General features: G+C 50.2%; 1 protein-coding gene across 1 annotated transcript in view; it reads right to left on the bottom strand.

Annotated features, from left to right (window-relative positions):
- Positions 1-1,838: 1,838 nt before the first annotated feature.
- The window catches only part of LOC116352988 (kinesin heavy chain-like), a 34,349-nt gene continuing 17,294 nt past the window's right edge, over positions 1,839-18,893 (bottom strand). The window contains 16 exon segments of the mRNA XM_031813304.1: positions 1,839-4,323; positions 4,449-4,665; positions 5,900-6,004; positions 6,331-6,402; positions 6,627-6,789; positions 8,237-8,346; positions 8,486-8,497; positions 8,500-8,564; positions 8,649-8,766; positions 8,968-9,144; positions 9,267-9,275; positions 9,422-9,568; positions 9,818-9,937; positions 16,036-16,122; positions 18,096-18,164; positions 18,413-18,594. Coding sequence (XP_031669164.1) covers positions 4,226-4,323; positions 4,449-4,665; positions 5,900-6,004; positions 6,331-6,402; positions 6,627-6,789; positions 8,237-8,346; positions 8,486-8,497; positions 8,500-8,564; positions 8,649-8,766; positions 8,968-9,144; positions 9,267-9,275; positions 9,422-9,568; positions 9,818-9,937; positions 16,036-16,122; positions 18,096-18,164; positions 18,413-18,594 — 1,751 coding nt within the window. The 3' untranslated portion in view covers positions 1,839-4,225.

Below are 18,893 nucleotides of genomic sequence, written 5' to 3'. Positions count from 1 at the left end.
TATGAACAGATCAGTCAGTTGGTAGTCTGTTATGAACAGATCAGTCAGTTAGTAGTCTGTTATGAGCAGATCAGTCAGTAGTCTGTTATGAACAGACCAGTCAGTTAGTAGTCTGTTATGAACAGATCAGTCAGTAGTCTGTTATGAACAGACCAGTCAGTTAGTCTGTTATGAACAGATCAGTCAGTTAGTAGTCTGTTATGAACAGATCAGTCAGTAGTCTGTTATGAACAGACCAGTCAGTTAGTAGTCTGTTATGAACAGGTCAGTCAGTAGTCTGTTATGAACAGACCAGTCAGTTAGTCTATTATGAACAGATCAGTCAGTTAGTAGTCTGTTATGAACAGATCAGTTAGTCTGTTATGGACAGATCAGTCAGTTAGTAGTCTGTAATGAACAGATCAGTCAGTTAGTAGTCTGTTATGAACAGATCAGTCAGTTAGTAGTCTGTAATGAACAGATCAGTCAGTTAGTAGTCTGTTATGGACAGATCAGTCAGTTAGTCTGTTATGAACAGATCAGTTAGTCTGTTATGGACAGATCAGTCAGTTAGTCTGTTATGAACAGATCAGTCAGTTAGTCTGTTATGAACAGATCAGTCATTCATACTCATCGGACAACACATTGGTCTACACCACTGACTGTCTGTAGACCTGAAGATGAACATGGGAGAGGGATTTAAATCCAGAGCTATTAGTAAATGATTCATTAAGATACAAGTAACCTGTGCAGGTGTGTCGGGGTTAGATGTTCTCTACGGACCAATGAGGGGTTAGATGTTCTCTACGGACCAATGAGGGGTTAGATGTTCTCTACGGACCAATCGGGTTAGATGTTCTCTACGGACCAATCGGGTTAGATGTTCTCTACGGACCAATCGGGTTAGATGTTCTCTACGGACCAATGAGCGGTTAGATGTTCTCTACGGACCAATCGGGTTATATGTTCTCTATGGACCAATGAGCGGTACAATACAGAGCAGAGCCTGGATTTCATATGGCTACAGAATGCAGTGTTCAATTCAGTTCTGGATTTCATATGGCTACAACAGAATACAGTGTTTAATTCAGTTCTGGATTTCATCACTGTTGAACTTTCAGAGCATGACATTTTTTACCTCCTCCAATACTGAGTAGATTTGACTGAAGTTTTGTGGTGAACTGCTTGTGTGGACGTGCTGTGTGGACGTGCTGTGTGTGAGAAACCATGACGACACCGAGGAAACTGTGACTGTTATCAACCCTCTATTGACTAATTGAGACCTGCTATGTTAGATAGCAGGTGTTCCACTCCTGGACACATCAGAGCTTGACATCATTCACTCATGTTCCATCAACAAACTAAGAAGCTGGTGTAAACTTGAGTGAAGTTTCAATAAAAACCAAACAGTTTATGTTAAATATCTTTATTTATTCGCTTCGATTTAAACATTTCAAATGAATTATACACCATGCAGTTAGAATGGCCATGAATCAATCATATTCCTGCTTTTATTTGGAGCCTCCATAAGGTCACAGGCAGAGTTCAAAGCAACATCTGAAAGCTCCTTTTCCTTGTGGTGCTGTTCCTTCATTGAGGGAACGTCTTACAGCACCCCACAGCCATACTAGGCATGGCGGAGCAAACTGCAACAATGTAACCATTTACAAATGGAACACACGTCTAGAACCTTGTGTACATATATCCAAATCATGCTCTGAGATCATCAAATTAAAAGCATAACAGAAATGATCAACACATACTTGGGGAATGAATCTCCATTCTGATTCAACATAATTCACTTCCTGGTGAGATTTATTTACATGACCTTTACTTCAAATGAGTTTATATTAGGCAAGTCAGTTACCAAGACATGTTTATTTACAATGACAGTTTGGCAAGTGGTGAGAGGCAAGTTCGGTGATAAATAACTAAAACAATTGGAGCCACATTGTAAGTAGAAAGCTTACATTACATTTTTTTTTTAAACAATTTCTCTTTCTGTTAGTGTTTTGGATATAGAGTGTATGGCACTGTTCCCCAGGATCACTGCATGAACATCTCTGATTGGCTGATCAGCATCACTGCATTAGCCTAGTATGGATACAGTGCAGTGCACTAAGCTGTCAAACACTGCCCTCTAACGGTGGATATTGAAACCTACCTCACAATTTGAGGCTCTTGGTAAAATTGGGACATTTTTTGGGTCTCAACGCAGTGGTCATTACAATCAGTTGCATAATTGAAATAAAAAACTGGGTGGTTCGAGCCCTGAATGCTGATTGGCTGACAGCCGTATACCACGGGTATGACAAAACATTTATTTTTACTGCTCTAATTACGTTGGTAACCAGTTTATAATATCAATAAGGCACCTCGGGGGTTTGTGGTATAGGGCCAATATACCACGGCTAAGGGCTGTGTCCAGGCACTCTGTGTTGCGTCGTGCCTTAGAACAGCCCTTAGCCGTGGTATATTGGCCCTATACCACACCCCCTCGGGCCTTATTGCTTAAATAGAGCACAGCTTGTTTTGTAAGTGAATTAAAACATTACATTCAAACTGAATGAATATGGTGCAAAACACAGTGCAGGTGGGCGATCATTCCAGTCTGAACTTTGAACTTCTTTAGGTGAACTATCATACATTCCTAATGCAGTCGGAAAAGCAAAGGATTCTTCAACAACAAGTAAAGATCATGTTTACATTACTGTGACTGTCATATGCTATACAATGTGGTTCTTAGTGATGGCATATCACCCTCTGTAATATACATGTAACCATCTATCAGCACACATCTTCCCCTCCAAGACAACACTACAATGAAATATATATGTACATGTACAATGGAAAAGAGAGAGACATACAATATGCGAAAACTATGAAAGATGCCACAGAGTAGAGTGGAAGGGGGCAGACGGGTCTTACTCCTAGACCCAGGGGAAGGACAGGAGGATGAGGGCAGAGGGGTCTTACTCCTAGACCCAGAGGAAGGACAGGAGGCTGAGGGCAGAGGGGTCTTACTCCTAGACCCAGGGGAAGGACAGGAGGATGAGGGCAGAGGGGTCTTACTCCTAGACCCAGAGGAAGGATAGGAGGATGAGGGCAGAGGGGTCTTACTCCTAGACCCAGGGGAAGGACAGGAGGCTGAGGGCAGAGAGGTCTTACTCCTAGACCCAGAGGAAGGATAGGAGGATGAGGGCAGAGGGGTCTTACTCCTAGACCCAGGGGAAGGATAGGAGGCTGAGGACAGAGGGGTCTTACTCCTAGACCCAGAGGAAGGACAGGAGGCTGAGGGCAGAGGGGTCTTACTCCTAGACCCAGGGGAAGGACAGGAGGATGAGGGCAGAGGGGTCTTACTCCTAGACCCAGAGGAAGGATAGGAGGATGAGGGCAGAGGGGTCTTACTCCTAGACCCAGGGGAAGGACAGGAGGCTGAGGGCAGAGAGGTCTTACTCCTAGACCCAGAGGAAGGATAGGAGGATGAGGGCAGAGGGGTCTTACTCCTAGACCCAGGGGAAGGATAGGAGGCTGAGGACAGAGGGGTCTTACTCCTAGACCCAGAGGAAGGACAGGAGGCTGAGGGCAGAGGGGTCTTACTCCTAGACCCAGGGGAAGGACAGGAGGATGAGGGCAGAGGGGTCTTACTCCTAGACCCAGAGGAAGGATAGGAGGATGAGGGCAGAGGGGTCTTACTCCTAGACCCAGGGGAAGGATAGGAGGATGAGGGCAGAGGGGTCTTACTCCTAGACCCAGAGGAAGGATAGGAGGATGAGGGCAGAGGGGTCTTACTCCTAGACCCAGGGGAAGGATAGGAGGATGAGGGCAGAGGGGTCTTACTCCTAGACCCAGAGGAAGGATAGGAGGCTGAGGACAGAGGGGTCTTACTCCTAGACCCAGGGGAAGGATAGGAGGATGAGGGCAGAGGGGTCTTACTCCTAGACCCAGAGGAAGGATAGGAGGATGAGGGCAGAGGGGTCTTACTCCTAGACCCAGAGGAAGGACTGGAGGATGAGGGCAGAGGGGTCTTACTCCTAGACCCAGAGGAAGGACAAGATGATGAGGGCAGAGGGGTCTTACTCCTAGACCCAGAGGAAGGACAGGACAGGAGGATGAGGACAGAGGGGTCTTACTCCTAGACCCAGGGGAAGGACAGGAGGATGAGGGCAGAGGGGTCTTACTGGGAATGGGACAGTCTGTACCTACCACACATGCACTCGTGACTCAGGGTCTAGATTCTACATGGTTACTTGGTGCTGAGGTTGTAGCTGTGGCTGTAGAGGCCTCCTCCTCTGATGACTGTAGGGGAAGACAGGGGGTGTTGGCCTGGCCGGATGGGCTTAGCTGGAAGACAGAACATAGTCATCAATACAAACACACACTGCCACCCCCACCCCCACACACACCACCAACCCACCCTCCCTCCCCTCCCTCCCTCCCTCCAATCCCTCCCCTCCCTCCATCCTTACCGATCTGAGCGGAGTTTCCTCTCCTGGCCATGTTCTTGGCCCTGACGACCTCCTTGATGCGGTCCACCTCTAGCTGGTAGCGTTTCCTGTCCCTCATAGCGTTCTCCTTGGCATCCTTCAGGGCATTCTCCAGGGCCTTGACCCGCTCGGCCGTGGCCCGCAGACGCTTCTCCAGCTTGGGAAGCTCGCAGCGCAGGTCCGCGTTGTCACGCACCAACTGGGAGGGAGAGGGGGGACACAGGGAGGGAGGGAGGGGGGAGACAGGGAGGGAGAGGGGGGACACAGGGAGGGAGGGAGGGAGGGAGGGAGGGAGGGGGAGGGAGGTGGGAGACAGGGAGGGAGAGGGAGGACACAGGGAGGGAGGGAGGGAGGGGACACAGGGAGGGAGAGGGGGGACACAGGGAGGGAGGGAGGGAGGGAGACAGGGAGGGGGGACACAGGGAAGGAGGGAGGGGGGAGACAGGGAGGGAGAGGGAGGACACAGGGAGGGAGGGAGGGAGGGAGGGAGGGAGGGAGGGAGGGAGGGAGGGAGGGAGGGAGGGAGGGAGGGAGGGGAGGGAGGGAGGGAGGGAGGGAGGGAGGGAGGGAGGGAGGGAGGGGGGAGGGGAGGGAGGGAGGGAGGAAAGGGGGGAGACAGGGAGGGAGACAGGGAGAGAGAGAAACAGAGATATGAGGGTCAGCTTACGAAGCTTGCAGCGCAGGTCTGCGTTGTCATGCACTAACTGGATGGACACTGCCAGAAGGGGGCAGGAATAATAAATCAATCAAATGTATTTATCATTTCGAACAAATCAAACAATCAGACGATACATTTTCTCCACCTGCAAAGATGTACAGTACCTGTTTAATAATGTCCCAGTACAGTACCTGCTTAATAATGTCCCAGTACAGTACCTGCTTAATAATGTCCCAGTACAGTACCTGTTTAATAATGTCCCAGTACAGTACCTGTTTAATAATGTCCCAGTACAGTACCTGCTTAATAATGTCCCAGTACAGTACCTGCTTAATAATGTCCCAGTACAGTACCTGCTTAATAATGTCCCAGTACAGTACCTGCTTAATAATGTCCCAGTACAGTACCTGTTTAATAATGTCCCAGTACAGTACCTGCTTAATAATGTCCCAGTACAGTACCTGCTTAATAATGTCCCAGTACAGTACCTGCTTAATAATGTCCCAGTACAGTACCTGCTTAATAATGTCCCAGTACCTGCTTATTAATGTCCCAGTACAGTACCTGCTTAATAATGTCCCGGTACAGTACCTGCTTAATAATGTCCCGGTACAGTACCTGCTTAATAATGTCCCAGTACAGTCCCTGCTTAATAATGTCCCAGTACAGTACCTGCTTAATAATGTCCCAGTACAGTACCTGCTTAATAATGTCCCAGTACCTTCTTAATAATGTCCCAGTACAGTACCTGCTTAATAATGTCCCAGTACAGTACCTGCTTGTGGACTTTAGTGAGTTGCTCCAGGTTATTCTCCAGGAAGGAGATCTTCTGTTTCTGGGCGGCGCTGCCCACTCCATCCTCACAGTCCAGCTCTGCACTCTGAACACAACAGGAGAGAAACATCAGTCAGTCTGTCAACACAAAGCACAGACTATAGACTACAGAGCACAGACTACAGACAACTCTGCACTCTGGACATAACAGGAGAGGAGAGAAACATCAGTCAGTCTGTCAACACAAAGCACAGACTACAGAGCACGGACTACACACTACAGAGCACAGACTACACACTACAGAGCGCAGACTACAGACTACAGGTCCTCACTGAAAGACAACAGACTACAGACGAGTATCTCTGACATTCTGCAGACAGGTTGGGGCATTCTGATACACAGCCTCTCTTACATGGGAGAATACCTCCTTACCTTCTTGACGCGTGTTGTGAGGTCTTGAACAAAGAGCCTGCGTAGGTTATGAAGAGTCTGCAGCTCTTTGGCCTTTAAAGACAAAACAGAAAGAAGACACACTTGTGAGTCAGCCAGCCAGCCAGCCAGCCAGCCAGTCAGTCAGTCAGTCAGTCAGTCAGTGAGTCAGTCAGACAGTCAGCCAGCCAGCCAGCCAGTGAGTCAGTCAGTCAGTCAGTCAGTCAGTCAGTCAGTCAGTCAGTCAGTCAGTCAGTGAGTCAGTGAGTCAGTCAGTCAGTCATAGAGCCTTGACATACCACAGTCTCCTCCAGTCCCTTGAGGTCCTGTCTGGCCTGCTCTCTCTGCTCGTTGAAGATGACCAGCTTCTGGAGCTTCATGTCCTTCTCCTGTTCCTCCACCTTCAGCTTCTCATGGTCAGACATCAGCCTCCTCTGCTCCAGCATCAGGCCCTGGTTCAGACTGGGAGAGACACGGAGGAGGAGAGGGGGAGAGCAGAGGTAGAGGAAAGGTAGGGGAGAGGAAGAGGAGAGGTAGGGAGAGGTAGGGGAGAGGAAGAGGAGAGGTAGGGGAGAGGTAGAGGAGAGGTAGAGGAGAGGTAGGGGGAGAGGAAGAGGAGAGGTAGAGAGAGGTAGGGAAGAGGTAGAGGAGAGGTAGGGGAGAGGTAGAGGAGAGGTAGGGGAGAGGTAGAGGAGAGGTAGAGGAGAGGAAGGGGAGGGGTAGAGGAGAGGTAGAGGAGGGGTAGAGGAGAGGTAGAGGAGAGGAAGAGGAGAGGTAGGGGAGAGGTATGGGAGAGGTAGGGGAGAGGTAGGGGAGAGGAAGAGGAGAGGTAGGGGAGAGGTAGGGAGAGGTAGGGGAGAGGAAAGAGGAGAGGTAGGGGAGAGGTAGAGGAGAGGTAGGGGAGAGGTAGGGGTAGAGGAGAGGAAGAGGAGAGGTAGGGGAGAGGTAGAGGAGAGGTAGGGGGAGAGGTAGAGGAGAGGTAGGGAGGGGTGGGGGAGGGGTAGAGGAGAGGTAGGGGAGGGGGAGAGGAGAGGTAGAGGAGGGGTAGGGGAGAGGTAGAGGAGAGGTAGGGGAGAGGTAGGGGAGAGGAAGAGGAGAGGTAGGGGAGAGGTAGAGGAGAGGTAGGGGAGAGGTAGGGGGTAGAGGAGAGGAAGAGGAGAGGTAGGGGAGAGGTAGAGGAGAGGTAGGGGAGAGGTAGAGGAGAGGTAGGGGGAGGGGTGGGGGAGGGGGTAGAGGAGAGGTAGGGAGGGGTAGAGGAGAGGTAGAGGAGGGGGTAGAGGAGAGGTAGAGGAGAGGAAGAGGAGAGGTAGGGAGAGGTATGGGAGAGGTAGAGGAGAGGGTGAAAAGGAGGAGAGAAAAGACTAAGTTATAGAGGCTTTATGGAGCTTTATAAGGCCTATATAGATGCTTCAGATGTAATGACCTTTTATACCACCTTTCATTTAGTACTGCATTATGACAGCCTGTAAAGGATTTGTGAAGCCGTTATGAATGCCCTATGAAGCCTTTATGAATGCCCTATGAAGCCTTTATGAATGCCCTATGAAGCCTTTACGAATGCCCTATGAAGCCTTTCCGAATGCCCTATGAAGCCTTTACGAATGCCCTATGAAGCCTTTATGAATGCCCTATGAAGCCTTTATGAATGACCTATGAAGCCTTTATGAATGCCCTATGAAGCCTTTACGAATGCCCTATGAAGCCTTTATGAATGCCTATGAAGCCTTTATGAAAGCCCTATGAGCCTTTACAAATGCCCTATGAAGCCTTTACGAATTCCCTATGAAGCCTTTACGAATGCCCTATGAAGCCTTTATAAATGCCCTATGAAGCCTTTATAAATGCCCTAGCAGTTAGAAAAGTGTGGACAAACACAGAGAGTCGCCGGACGGTATATATAGCTTCTCACTCTGTGAGTTCATCCAGCATCCTCTGTTTGTCATCGATCTCATCCCTGAGTCGGGCCAGCTGCTTCTGGTGGGCCTCTCTGTGAGCCTCCATCTGCTGTTCTAGAGTCTTCTACAGGATGGACAGGAGGACGGATCAGAGGACACACACAGAGACACACACACGGGTAAATCTAATCTGTACTCCAACAGAATAATCATCCTACTTCCAGATCCACCTTGTGGACGTCTTTAATCCCAGGTTTAATCACCTTAACCTCCTCTTCACCCCCTCCAGTCTACTGACGTGCTCCTTCTCCGTGTCCACCACTGACACCTCGTGCATTTTCTCTGAGGAACAACAATGTGAACCAGGTTATAAAGGAAGCAGTGGTGTGGATAGAGGAGATGTGTAGAGGGAGTCGTGCATCTCACCCTGAGCGTGCATCTTGGCCAGCTCCTCAGTCAGAGCGTCCTGACTCTCCTCCAGCTGTCTCTTCTTCTGTTCCATGTTCTGCATGTAGTCTGTCAGGGACTTGATCTTGGCCTGGTGCTGCAGCACAACACACCAACACCGGATCAGCACTTCTAAACCTTCCCTGTTGTCACACCTACTGAACACAGCCCTGTTTGGCCGTTTTGTAGGACTTTAGCAGAGAGTGAAAAGATATTCAGAGACTCAACGTAGGACAATGAAAGTGCATTTCTGCATCGGCCTTAAGACGCTTCACAATTAACCTGGCCCCTCTGTTACCTGGGAGATGAGCAGCTGACAGGAAGCCAGCTCCTTCTCGTTGGCGGCCATCTTGCGTGACGTGTCACCCTGGGAGCTTTCCAGCTGCTTGGAGCGGTTCACCAGAGACTTGACCTCTGACCTCATCTTACTGATGTAGAGACGGGTCATGGTGAACTCTTCCTCAATCACTCCACCGTTACCGTTCCCCCTCAGCCATCTAGACAGGAAACAGAAGACTGCATATAAAGCCTGGGGGGTGAACAGTAGGATTAGAACAGTCCAGGAGGAAGATATACTGTTAGGAAACTAAAGAGCATCAACTCTGACTCATGTTGTATGTTGTGGAGAGGTTTGCTAGCTACACAGGTCAACCATGTTACAACCCGTTAAGTTAACAGGACTGTTGTGAATGGGTCTGTTTGTATTTGGTTCGGTGTGTGTCTATGTGTATCTGCTGTGTAGGTCCCCTCACCACCTTGATGTCACTGGTGCCCATGGAGGCTCCTATCTCACTGAGGTCTCTGAGCAGCAGGTGGAGGATCTCTGCAGCTCTCTTCTTCTGGTGTCCACTGAGCTCCTGGAGCGTGGTCAGCTCCATCTGAACTGACAACAGGACCGTCTGGGGAACACACATCAGTCACATGCCAGTTGTCCTTCACCGCATCATTAAGGACCCTCTATACGGTTCTAGTACCTCATCTATCCACAGGGGAACTTGGGAAGACTCATTAGAACATAGCTATATGGATCACTCACACATCAGGGGGTACCTCGGCAGAATAAAATGTCATTAAGGGTGCAGTAAACCCCATAATAAGCTGAACTGCTCTAGGCCCCTCTATCCCTCCCATCATGCCCAGAGACCCACAGTCCTCTGCTGCAGCTCCTCCTGCAGCTGTTGGTTGGCCTGGCTCCTGTCCTCCACCTCCTGGCTCTTCTGGTCGTAGTTCACAGCCAGCTCCTCCAACGCCTGCAGCACCTCCTTCACCTAGAGCCATAAGAACATAATGATGAACATCTAGTCAAATGGCAACCCAGACTATCACATCTCCCTCCCCTCTCACACCACTGCCACTCTCTTGTTGTCATTGATGCATAGTCACTTTAATTAACTCTGTACATACTACCTCAACTAACCGGTGCCCTGCACATTGACTGTACCGGCTCCCCCTGTATATATCCTCCACATTAACTCTACATACTACCTCAACTAACGGTGCCCAGTGCACATTGAACTCTGTAATACCCTGTATATAGCCTCCACATTGACTCTGTAATACCCTGTATATAGCCTCCACATTGACTCTGTAATACCCTGTATATAGCCTCCACATTGACTCTGTAATACCCTGTATATAGCCACCACAATTGACTCTGTAATATCCTGTATATAGCCTCCACACCCCCCCCTGTATATAGCCTCCACACCCCCTGTTTCCTGTATATAGCCTCCACACCCCCCTGTATATAGCCTCCACACCCCCCTGTATATAGCCTCCACACCCCCCTGTATATAGCCTCCACACCCCCTGTATATAGCCTCCACACCCCCCTGTATATAGCCTCCACATTGACTCTGTACAGGTACCCCCTGTATATAGCCTCCACATTGACTCTGTACAGGTACCCCTGTATATAGCCTCCACACCCCCTGTATATAGCCTCCACACCCCTGTATATAGCCTCCACACCCCCCTGTATATAGCCTCCACACCCCCCTGTATATAGCCTCCACCCCCCCCTGTATATAGCCTCCACCCCCCCTGTATATAGCCTCCACCCCCCCCTGTATATAGCCTCCATACCCCCTGTATATAGCCTCCACACCCCCCTGTATATAGCCTCCACACCCCCCTGTATATAGCCTCCATACCCCCCTGTATATAGCCTCCACACCCCCCTGTATATAGCCTCCACACCCCCCTGTATATAGCCTCCACACCCCCCTGTATATAGCCTCCACACCCCCCTGTATATAGCCTCCACACCCCCCTGTATATAGCCTACACACCCCCTGTATATAGCCTCCACACCCCCTGTATATAGCCTCCACACCCCCCTGTATATAGCCTCCACACCCCCCTGTATATAGCCTCCACACCCCCCTGTATATAGCCTCCATACCCCCTGTATATAGCCTCCACACCCCCTGTATATAGCCTCCACACCCCCCTGTATATAGCCTCCATACCCCCCTGTATATAGCCTCCACACCCCCTGTATATAGCCTCCACACCCCCCTGTATATAGCCTCCACACCCCCCTGTATATAGCCTCCACACCCCCTGTATATAGCCTCCACACCCCCCTGTATATAGCCTCCACACCCCCCTGTATATAGCCTCCACACCCCCTGTATATAGCCTCCACACCCCCTGTATATAGCCTCCACACCCCCTGTATATAGCCTCCACACCCCCCTGCATATAGCCTCCACACCCCCTGTATATAGCCTCCATACCCCTGTATATAGCCTCCACACCCCCTGTATATAGCCTCCATACCCCCTGTATATAGCCTCCACACCCCCTGTATATAGCCTCCACACCCCCCTGTATATAGCCTCCATACCCCCTGTATATAGCCTCCACACCCCCCTGTATATAGCCTCCACACCCCCTGTATATAGCCTCCACACCCCCCTGTATATAGCCTCCATACCCCTGTATATAGCCTCCACACCTCCCTGTATATAGCCTCCATACCCCCTGTATATAGCCTCCACACCCCCTGTATATAGCCTCCACACCCCCTGTATATAGCCTCCACACCCCCCTGTATATAGCCTCCACACCCCCTGTATATAGCCTCCACACCCCCTGTATATAGCCTCCACACCCCCTTGTATATAGCCTCCACACCCCCTGTATATAGCCTCCACACCCCTGTATATAGCCTCCACACCCCCCTGTATATAGCCTCACACCCCCCTGTATATAGCCTCCACACCCCCTGTATATAGCCTCCACACCCCCTGTATATAGCCTCCACACCCCCCTGTATATAGCCTCCACACCCCCTGTATATAGCCTCCACACCCCCTGTATATAGCCTCCACACCCCCTGTATATAGCCTCCACACCCCCTGTATATAGCCTCCACACCCCCTGTATATAGCCTCCACCCCCCCCTGTATATAGCCTCCACCCCCCCCCTGTTATATAGCCTCCATACCCCTGTATATAGCCTCCACACCCCCCTGTATATAGCCTCCACACCCCCCTGTATATAGCCTCCATACCCCCCTGTATATAGGCCTCCACACCCCCCTGTATATAGCCTCCACAACCCCCCTGTATATAGCCTCCACACCCCCCTGTATATAGCCTCCACACCCCCCTGTATATAGCCTACACACCCCCCTGTATATAGCCTCCACACCCCCCGTGATATAGCCTCCACACCCCCCTGTATATAGCCTGTATATAGCCTCCACAACCCCCCTGTATATAGCCTCCATACCCCCCTGTATATAGCCTCCACACCCCCTGTATATAGCCTCCACACCCCCTGTATATAGCCTCCACACCCCCTGTATATAGCCTCCACACCCCTGTATATAGCCTCCACACCCCTGTATATAGCCTCCACACCCCCTGTATATAGCCTCCACACCCCCTGTATATAGCTTCCACACCCCCCTGTATATAGCCTCCACACCACCCTTGTATATAGCCTCCACACCCCCTGTATATAGCCTCCAACCCCCCTGTAATATAGCCTCCACACCCCCCCTTGTATATAGCCTCCACACCCCCCTTGTATATAGCCTCCACACCCCCTGTATATAGCCTCCACACCCCCTGTATATAGCCTCCACACCCCCCTGTATATAGCCTCCACACCCCCTGTATATAGCCTCCACACCCCCTGTATATAGCCTCCACACCCCCTGTATATAGCCTCCACACCCCCTTGTATATAGCCTCCACACCCCTGTATATAGCCTCCACACCCCCTGTATATAGCCTCCACACCCCCTGTATATAGCCTCCACACCCCCTGTATATAGCCTCCACACCCCCTGTATATAGCCTCCACACCCCCTGTATATAGCCTCCACACCCCCTGTATATAGCCTCCACACCCCCTGTATATAGCCTCCACACCCCCTGTATATAGCCTCCACACCCCCTGTATATAGCCTCCACACCCCCCTGTATATAGCCTCCACCCCCCCCTGTATATAGCCTCCATACCCCCTGTATATAAGCCTCCACACCCCCTGTATATAGCCTCCACACCCCCCTGTATATAGCCTCCATACCCCCCTGTATATAGCCTCCACACCCCCCTGTATATAGCCTCCATACCCCCCTGTATATAGCCTCCACACCCCCCTGTATATAGCCTCCACACCCCCCCTGTATAGCCTTTATAGCCTCCACACCCCCCTGTATATAGCCTACACACCCCCCTGTATATAGCCTCCACACCCCCCTGTATATAGACTCCACACCCCCTGTATATAGCCTCCACACCCCCCTGTATATAGCCTCCACCACCCCCCTGTATATAGCCTCCATACCCCCCTGTATATAGCCTCCACACCCCCTGTATATAGCCTCCACTACCCCCTGTATATGCCTCCACACCCCCGTATATAGCCTCCACACCCCCTGTATATAGCCTCAACACCCCCTGTATATAGCCTTGCCACACCCCCTGTATATAGCCTCCACACCCCCTGTATATAGCCTCCACACCCCCTGTATATAGCCTCCACACCCCCTGTATATAGCCTCCACACCCCCCTGTATATAGCCTCCACACCACCTGTATATAGCCTCCACACCCCCTGTATATAGCCTCCACACCCCCCCTGTAATTAGCCTCCACACCCCCTGTATATAGCCTCCACACCCCCTGTATATAGCCTCCACACCCCCTGTATATAGCCTCCACACCCCCCCTGTATATAGCCTCCACACCCCCTGTATATAGCCTCCACACCCCCTGTATATAGCCTCCACACCCCCCTGTATATAGCCTCCCCACCCCCTGTATATAGCCCTCCACACCCCCCTGTATATAGCCTCCACACCCCCCTGTATATAGCCTCCACACCCCCTGTATATAGCCTCCACACCCCCTGTATATAGCCTCCACACCCCCTGTATATAGCCTCCACACCCCCTGTATATAGCCTCCACACCCCCTGTATATAGCCTTCCACACCCCCTGTATATAGCCTCCACACCCCTTGTATATAGCCTCCACACCCCCTGTATATAGCCTCCACACCCCCCCTGTATATAGCCTCCACACCCCCCTTGTATATAGCCTCCCACCCCCTGTATATAGCCTCCACACCCCCCTGTATATAGCCTCCATACCCCCCTGTATATAGCCTCCACACCCCCCTGTATATAGCCTCCATACCCCCTGTATATAGCCTCCACACCCCCCTGGTATATAGCCTCCACACCCCCTGTATATAGCCTCCCATACCCCTGTATATAGCCTCCATACCCCCCTGTATATAGCCTCCATACCCCCCTGTATATAGCCTCCATACCCCCCTGTATATAGCCTCCATACCCCCCTGTATATAGCCTCCACACCCCCCTGTATATAGCCTCCACACCCCCTGTATATAGCCTCACACCCCCCTGTATATAGCCTCCACACCCCCCTGTATATAGCCTCCACACCCCCCTGTATATAGCCTCCACACCCCCCTTGTATATAGCCTCCACACCCCCTGTATATAGCCTCCACACCCCCTGTATATAGCCTCCACACCCCCCTGTATATAGCCTCCACACCCCCTGTATATAGCCTCCACACCCCCTGTATATAGCCTCCATACCCCCTGTATATAGCCTCCATACCCCCCTGTATATAGCCTCCATACCCCCCTGTATATAGCCTCCACACCCCCCTGTATATAGCCTCCACACCCCCCTGTATATAGCCTCCACACCCCCCTGTATATAGCCTCCACACCCCCCTGTATATAGCCTCCACACCCCCCTGTATATAGCCTCCACACCCCCCTTGTATATAGCCTCCACACCCCCTGTATATAGCCTCCACACCCCCTGTATAGCCTCCACCCCCCCTGTATATAGCCTCCACACCCCCTGTATATAGCCTCCACACCCCCTGTATATAGCCTCCACACCCCCCTGTATATAGCCTCCACACCCCCTGTATATAGCCTCCACACCCCCCTGTATATAGCCTCCACACCCCCCTGTATATAGCCTCCACACCCCCTGTATATAGCCTCCACACCCCCTGTATATAGCCTCCACACCCCCTGTATATAGCCTCCACACCCCCTGTATATAGCCTCCACACCCCCTGTATATAGCCTCCACACCCCCTGTATATAGCCTCCACACCCCTTGTATATAGCCTCCACACCCCCTGTATATAGCCTCCACACCCCCTGTATATAGCCTCCACACCCCCCTTGTATATAGCCTCCACACCCCCTGTATATAGCCTCCACACCCCCCTGTATATAGCCTCCATACCCCCTGTATATAGCCTCCACACCCCCCTGTATATAGCCTCCATACCCCCCTGTATATAGCCTCCACACCCCCCTGTATATAGCCTCCACACCCCCTGTATATAGCCTCCATACCCCCTGTATATAGCCTCCATACCCCCCTGTATATAGCCTCCATACCCCCCTGTATATAGCCTCCATACCCCCCTGTATATAGCCTCCATACCCCCCTGTATATAGCCTCCATACCCCCCTGTATATAGCCTCCACACCCCCTGTATATAGCCTCCACACCCCCCTGTATATAGCCTCCACACCCCCCTGTATATAGCCTCCACACCCCCTGTATATAGCCTCCACACCCCCTGTATATAGCCTCCACATTGACTCTGTATATATTGTTATTTTTTACTGCTCCTCTGTAATTACTTGTTACTTTTATCTCCTATTCTTATCCATATTTTTTGAAACTGCATTGTTGGATACGGGCTCGTAAGTAAGCATTTCACGGTAAGGTCTACTACACCTGCTGTATTCAGCGCATGTGACTAATACAATTTGATTTGATGGGCTCATTTAGAAATCTGGAATAACATGGATTCATCCAGAATATTCTCCTTCACCTCCTCCTTGGCAGCCTCGTTCTCCGTCTGCAGACGAGACAGATCCTCATGGATCTTCTCATAGTCCCTTCTCGTCGACGCCAGCAGCTGAGGAGAGACCCACACGGGGGCACACACAGGGACACACACAGGGACACACACAGGGACACACACAGGGACACACATATACACAGGGACACACATATACACAGGGACACAGACAGGGACACACACAGGGAGACACATATACACAGGAACACAGACAGGGACACACACAGGGAGACACATATACACAGGGACACAGACAGGGACACAGACAGGGACACACACAGGGACACACACAGGGACACACACAGGGAGACACATACACAAAGGGACACACACAGGGAGACACATACACAAAGGGACACACAGGTACACAAACAGGGACACACACGAAAAAGGGAACACACACAGGGACACACACAGGGACACACACAGGGACACACACAGGGACACACAGGGACACACACAGGGACACACACAGGGACACACAGGGACACACACAGGGACACACACAGGGACACACACAGGGACACACACAGGGACACACAGGGACACACAGGCAAATGCACACCATTTAACATGGTTGAATCCCCCTTAGATGTAGATCATCCATCTGAAAGCATCATCAAGACATTGGACTTTTAAGAAGAACAGTGTCTCCAGCCACATCATCATGACGAGGAAGCAAAATGCATCAGATGACTCAAAACGTCCAAGATCTGGACAACTTTACTTTTTAACATTTTAAAATTGATTTATTTCACCTTTATTTAACCAGGTAGGCAAGTTGAGAACAAGTTCTCATTTACAATTGCGACCTGGCCAAGATAAAGCAAAGCAGTTCGACACATACAACAACACAGAGTTACACATGGAGTAAAACAAACATACAGTCAATAATACTGTAGAAAAATAAGTCTATATACAATGTGAGCAAATGAGGTGAGATAAGGGAGGTAAAGGCAAAAAAAAGGCCATGGTGGCAAAGTAAATACAATATAGCAAGTAAAACACTGATGGTAGATGTGCAGTGGAAGAATGTGCAAAGTAGAGAGAGAAATAATGGGGTGCAAAAGAGCAAAATAAATAAATAAACACAGTAGGGGGAGAGGTAGTTGTTTGGGCTAAATTATAGATGGGCTATGTACAGGTGCAGTAATCTGTGAGCTGCTCTGACAGCTGGTGCTTAAAGCTAGTGAGGGAGATAAGTGTTTCCAGTTTCAGAGATTTTTGTAGTTCGTTCCAGTCATTGGCAGCAGAGAACTGGAAGGAGAGGCGGCCAAAGGAAGAATTGGCTTTGGGGGTGACCAGTGAGATATACCTGCTGGAGCGCGTGCTACAGGTGGGTGCTGCTATGGTGACCAGCGAGCTGAGATAAGGGGGGACTTTACCTAGCAGGGTCTTGTAGATGACCTGGAGCCAGTGGGTTTGGCAACGAGTATGAAGCGAGGGCCAGCCAACAAGAGCGTACAGATCGCAATGGTGGGTAGTACATGGGGCTTTGGTGACAAAACGGATGGCACTGTGATAGACTGCATCCAATTTATTGAGTAGGGTATTGGAGGATATTTTGTAAATGACATCGCCGAAGTCGAGGATCAGTAGGATGGTCAGTTTTACAAGGGTATGTTTGGCAGCATGAGCGAAGGATGCTTTGTTGCGAAATAGGAAGCCAATTATAGATTTAACTTTGGATTGGAGATGTTTGATATGAGTCTGGAAGGAGAGTTTACAGTCTAACCAGACAGCTAGGTATTTGTAGTTGTCCACATATTCTAAGTCAGAACCAGTGATGCTGGACAGGCGGCTAGGTGCAGGCAGCGATCGGTTGAAGAGCATGCATTTAGTTTTGCTTGTATTTAAGAGCAATTGGAGGCCACGGAAGGAGAGTTGTATGGCATTGACTGCTTACATGCAAAACATTTTGGACTGACAGACTGTATCAACAGTGGACTAATGAGAAACAATACCAAAATATAGTTTTTGAGTGACATTTTCCTTTAACATGAGAAAGAGGGTTGTTCATGATTGGTCACCTCATCCTGGTCTAACATCTGTTCCTTGAGTTTCTCAGCCAGCTGGCTCTGCTGGTTGATCTCATCATCCTGGGTGACACAAACAAAACAAGCAGCAATTTACATTTCAGTTAGAATAGAATTGGTAACATTGATTTGTCTGTAAAAAATCCAACCCCTTCCTGTTCCTGCCCAATCTAGCCTTCCATTTAATGTTGATGCATGTTTGTTATTTAAACTGTGTTTCAATGTCTGTTATTCTTTATGTACGTTGAGTTTGTACCCTCCAAAATGATTTGACTTCTCTAATCTAGTCTGGTTAGATTTCCCTTGTTGACCTTGTCGTCCAGTTGTTTGTACAGATTGCTGATGTCCTCCTCGTACTTGCTCTTCTCCTCGGTGGAGACCAGAACCAGTCCGTTAGCTGGAGCCATGTTATCTATGATGGGAGTGTTGTCACACGGCTCCAGGTGCTTCTGCTCCTTAGCACTCAGCTGCTCCTCCTCAGGGACGTTCTCACCTGAGACAGGGACAAACAGATTCTCTACCCTGAACTGTGCACTCATTCACTCAATATCTACCATTGGAACACTAACTCATGTCCAACTCAGTGTGGCTCTGTCGATTTCATATGAAGGGTTTCAATCATTTCTCTCTCTCTCTGCCCTCCCTCCCCACTCCCTCCTCAATCTCTCCCTCTCCCTCACTGTTCCTCCAGCGGTTGAGCTCCATCTCTCTCCCTCCTCCCCATCTCCCTCCCTCCTCCCTCACGTTCCTCCAGCGGTTGAGCTCCATCTCCCTCCCTCCTCCCTCACTGTT

This window comes from Oncorhynchus kisutch, unplaced genomic scaffold (genome assembly GCF_002021735.2).
Source record: "Oncorhynchus kisutch isolate 150728-3 unplaced genomic scaffold, Okis_V2 Okis05a-Okis16b_hom, whole genome shotgun sequence".
Classification (NCBI taxonomy): Eukaryota; Metazoa; Chordata; class Actinopteri; order Salmoniformes; family Salmonidae; genus Oncorhynchus; species Oncorhynchus kisutch.
Note: the sequence above shows the minus strand (reverse complement) of the source record. Positions and strands in the feature narration are given on the sequence as shown.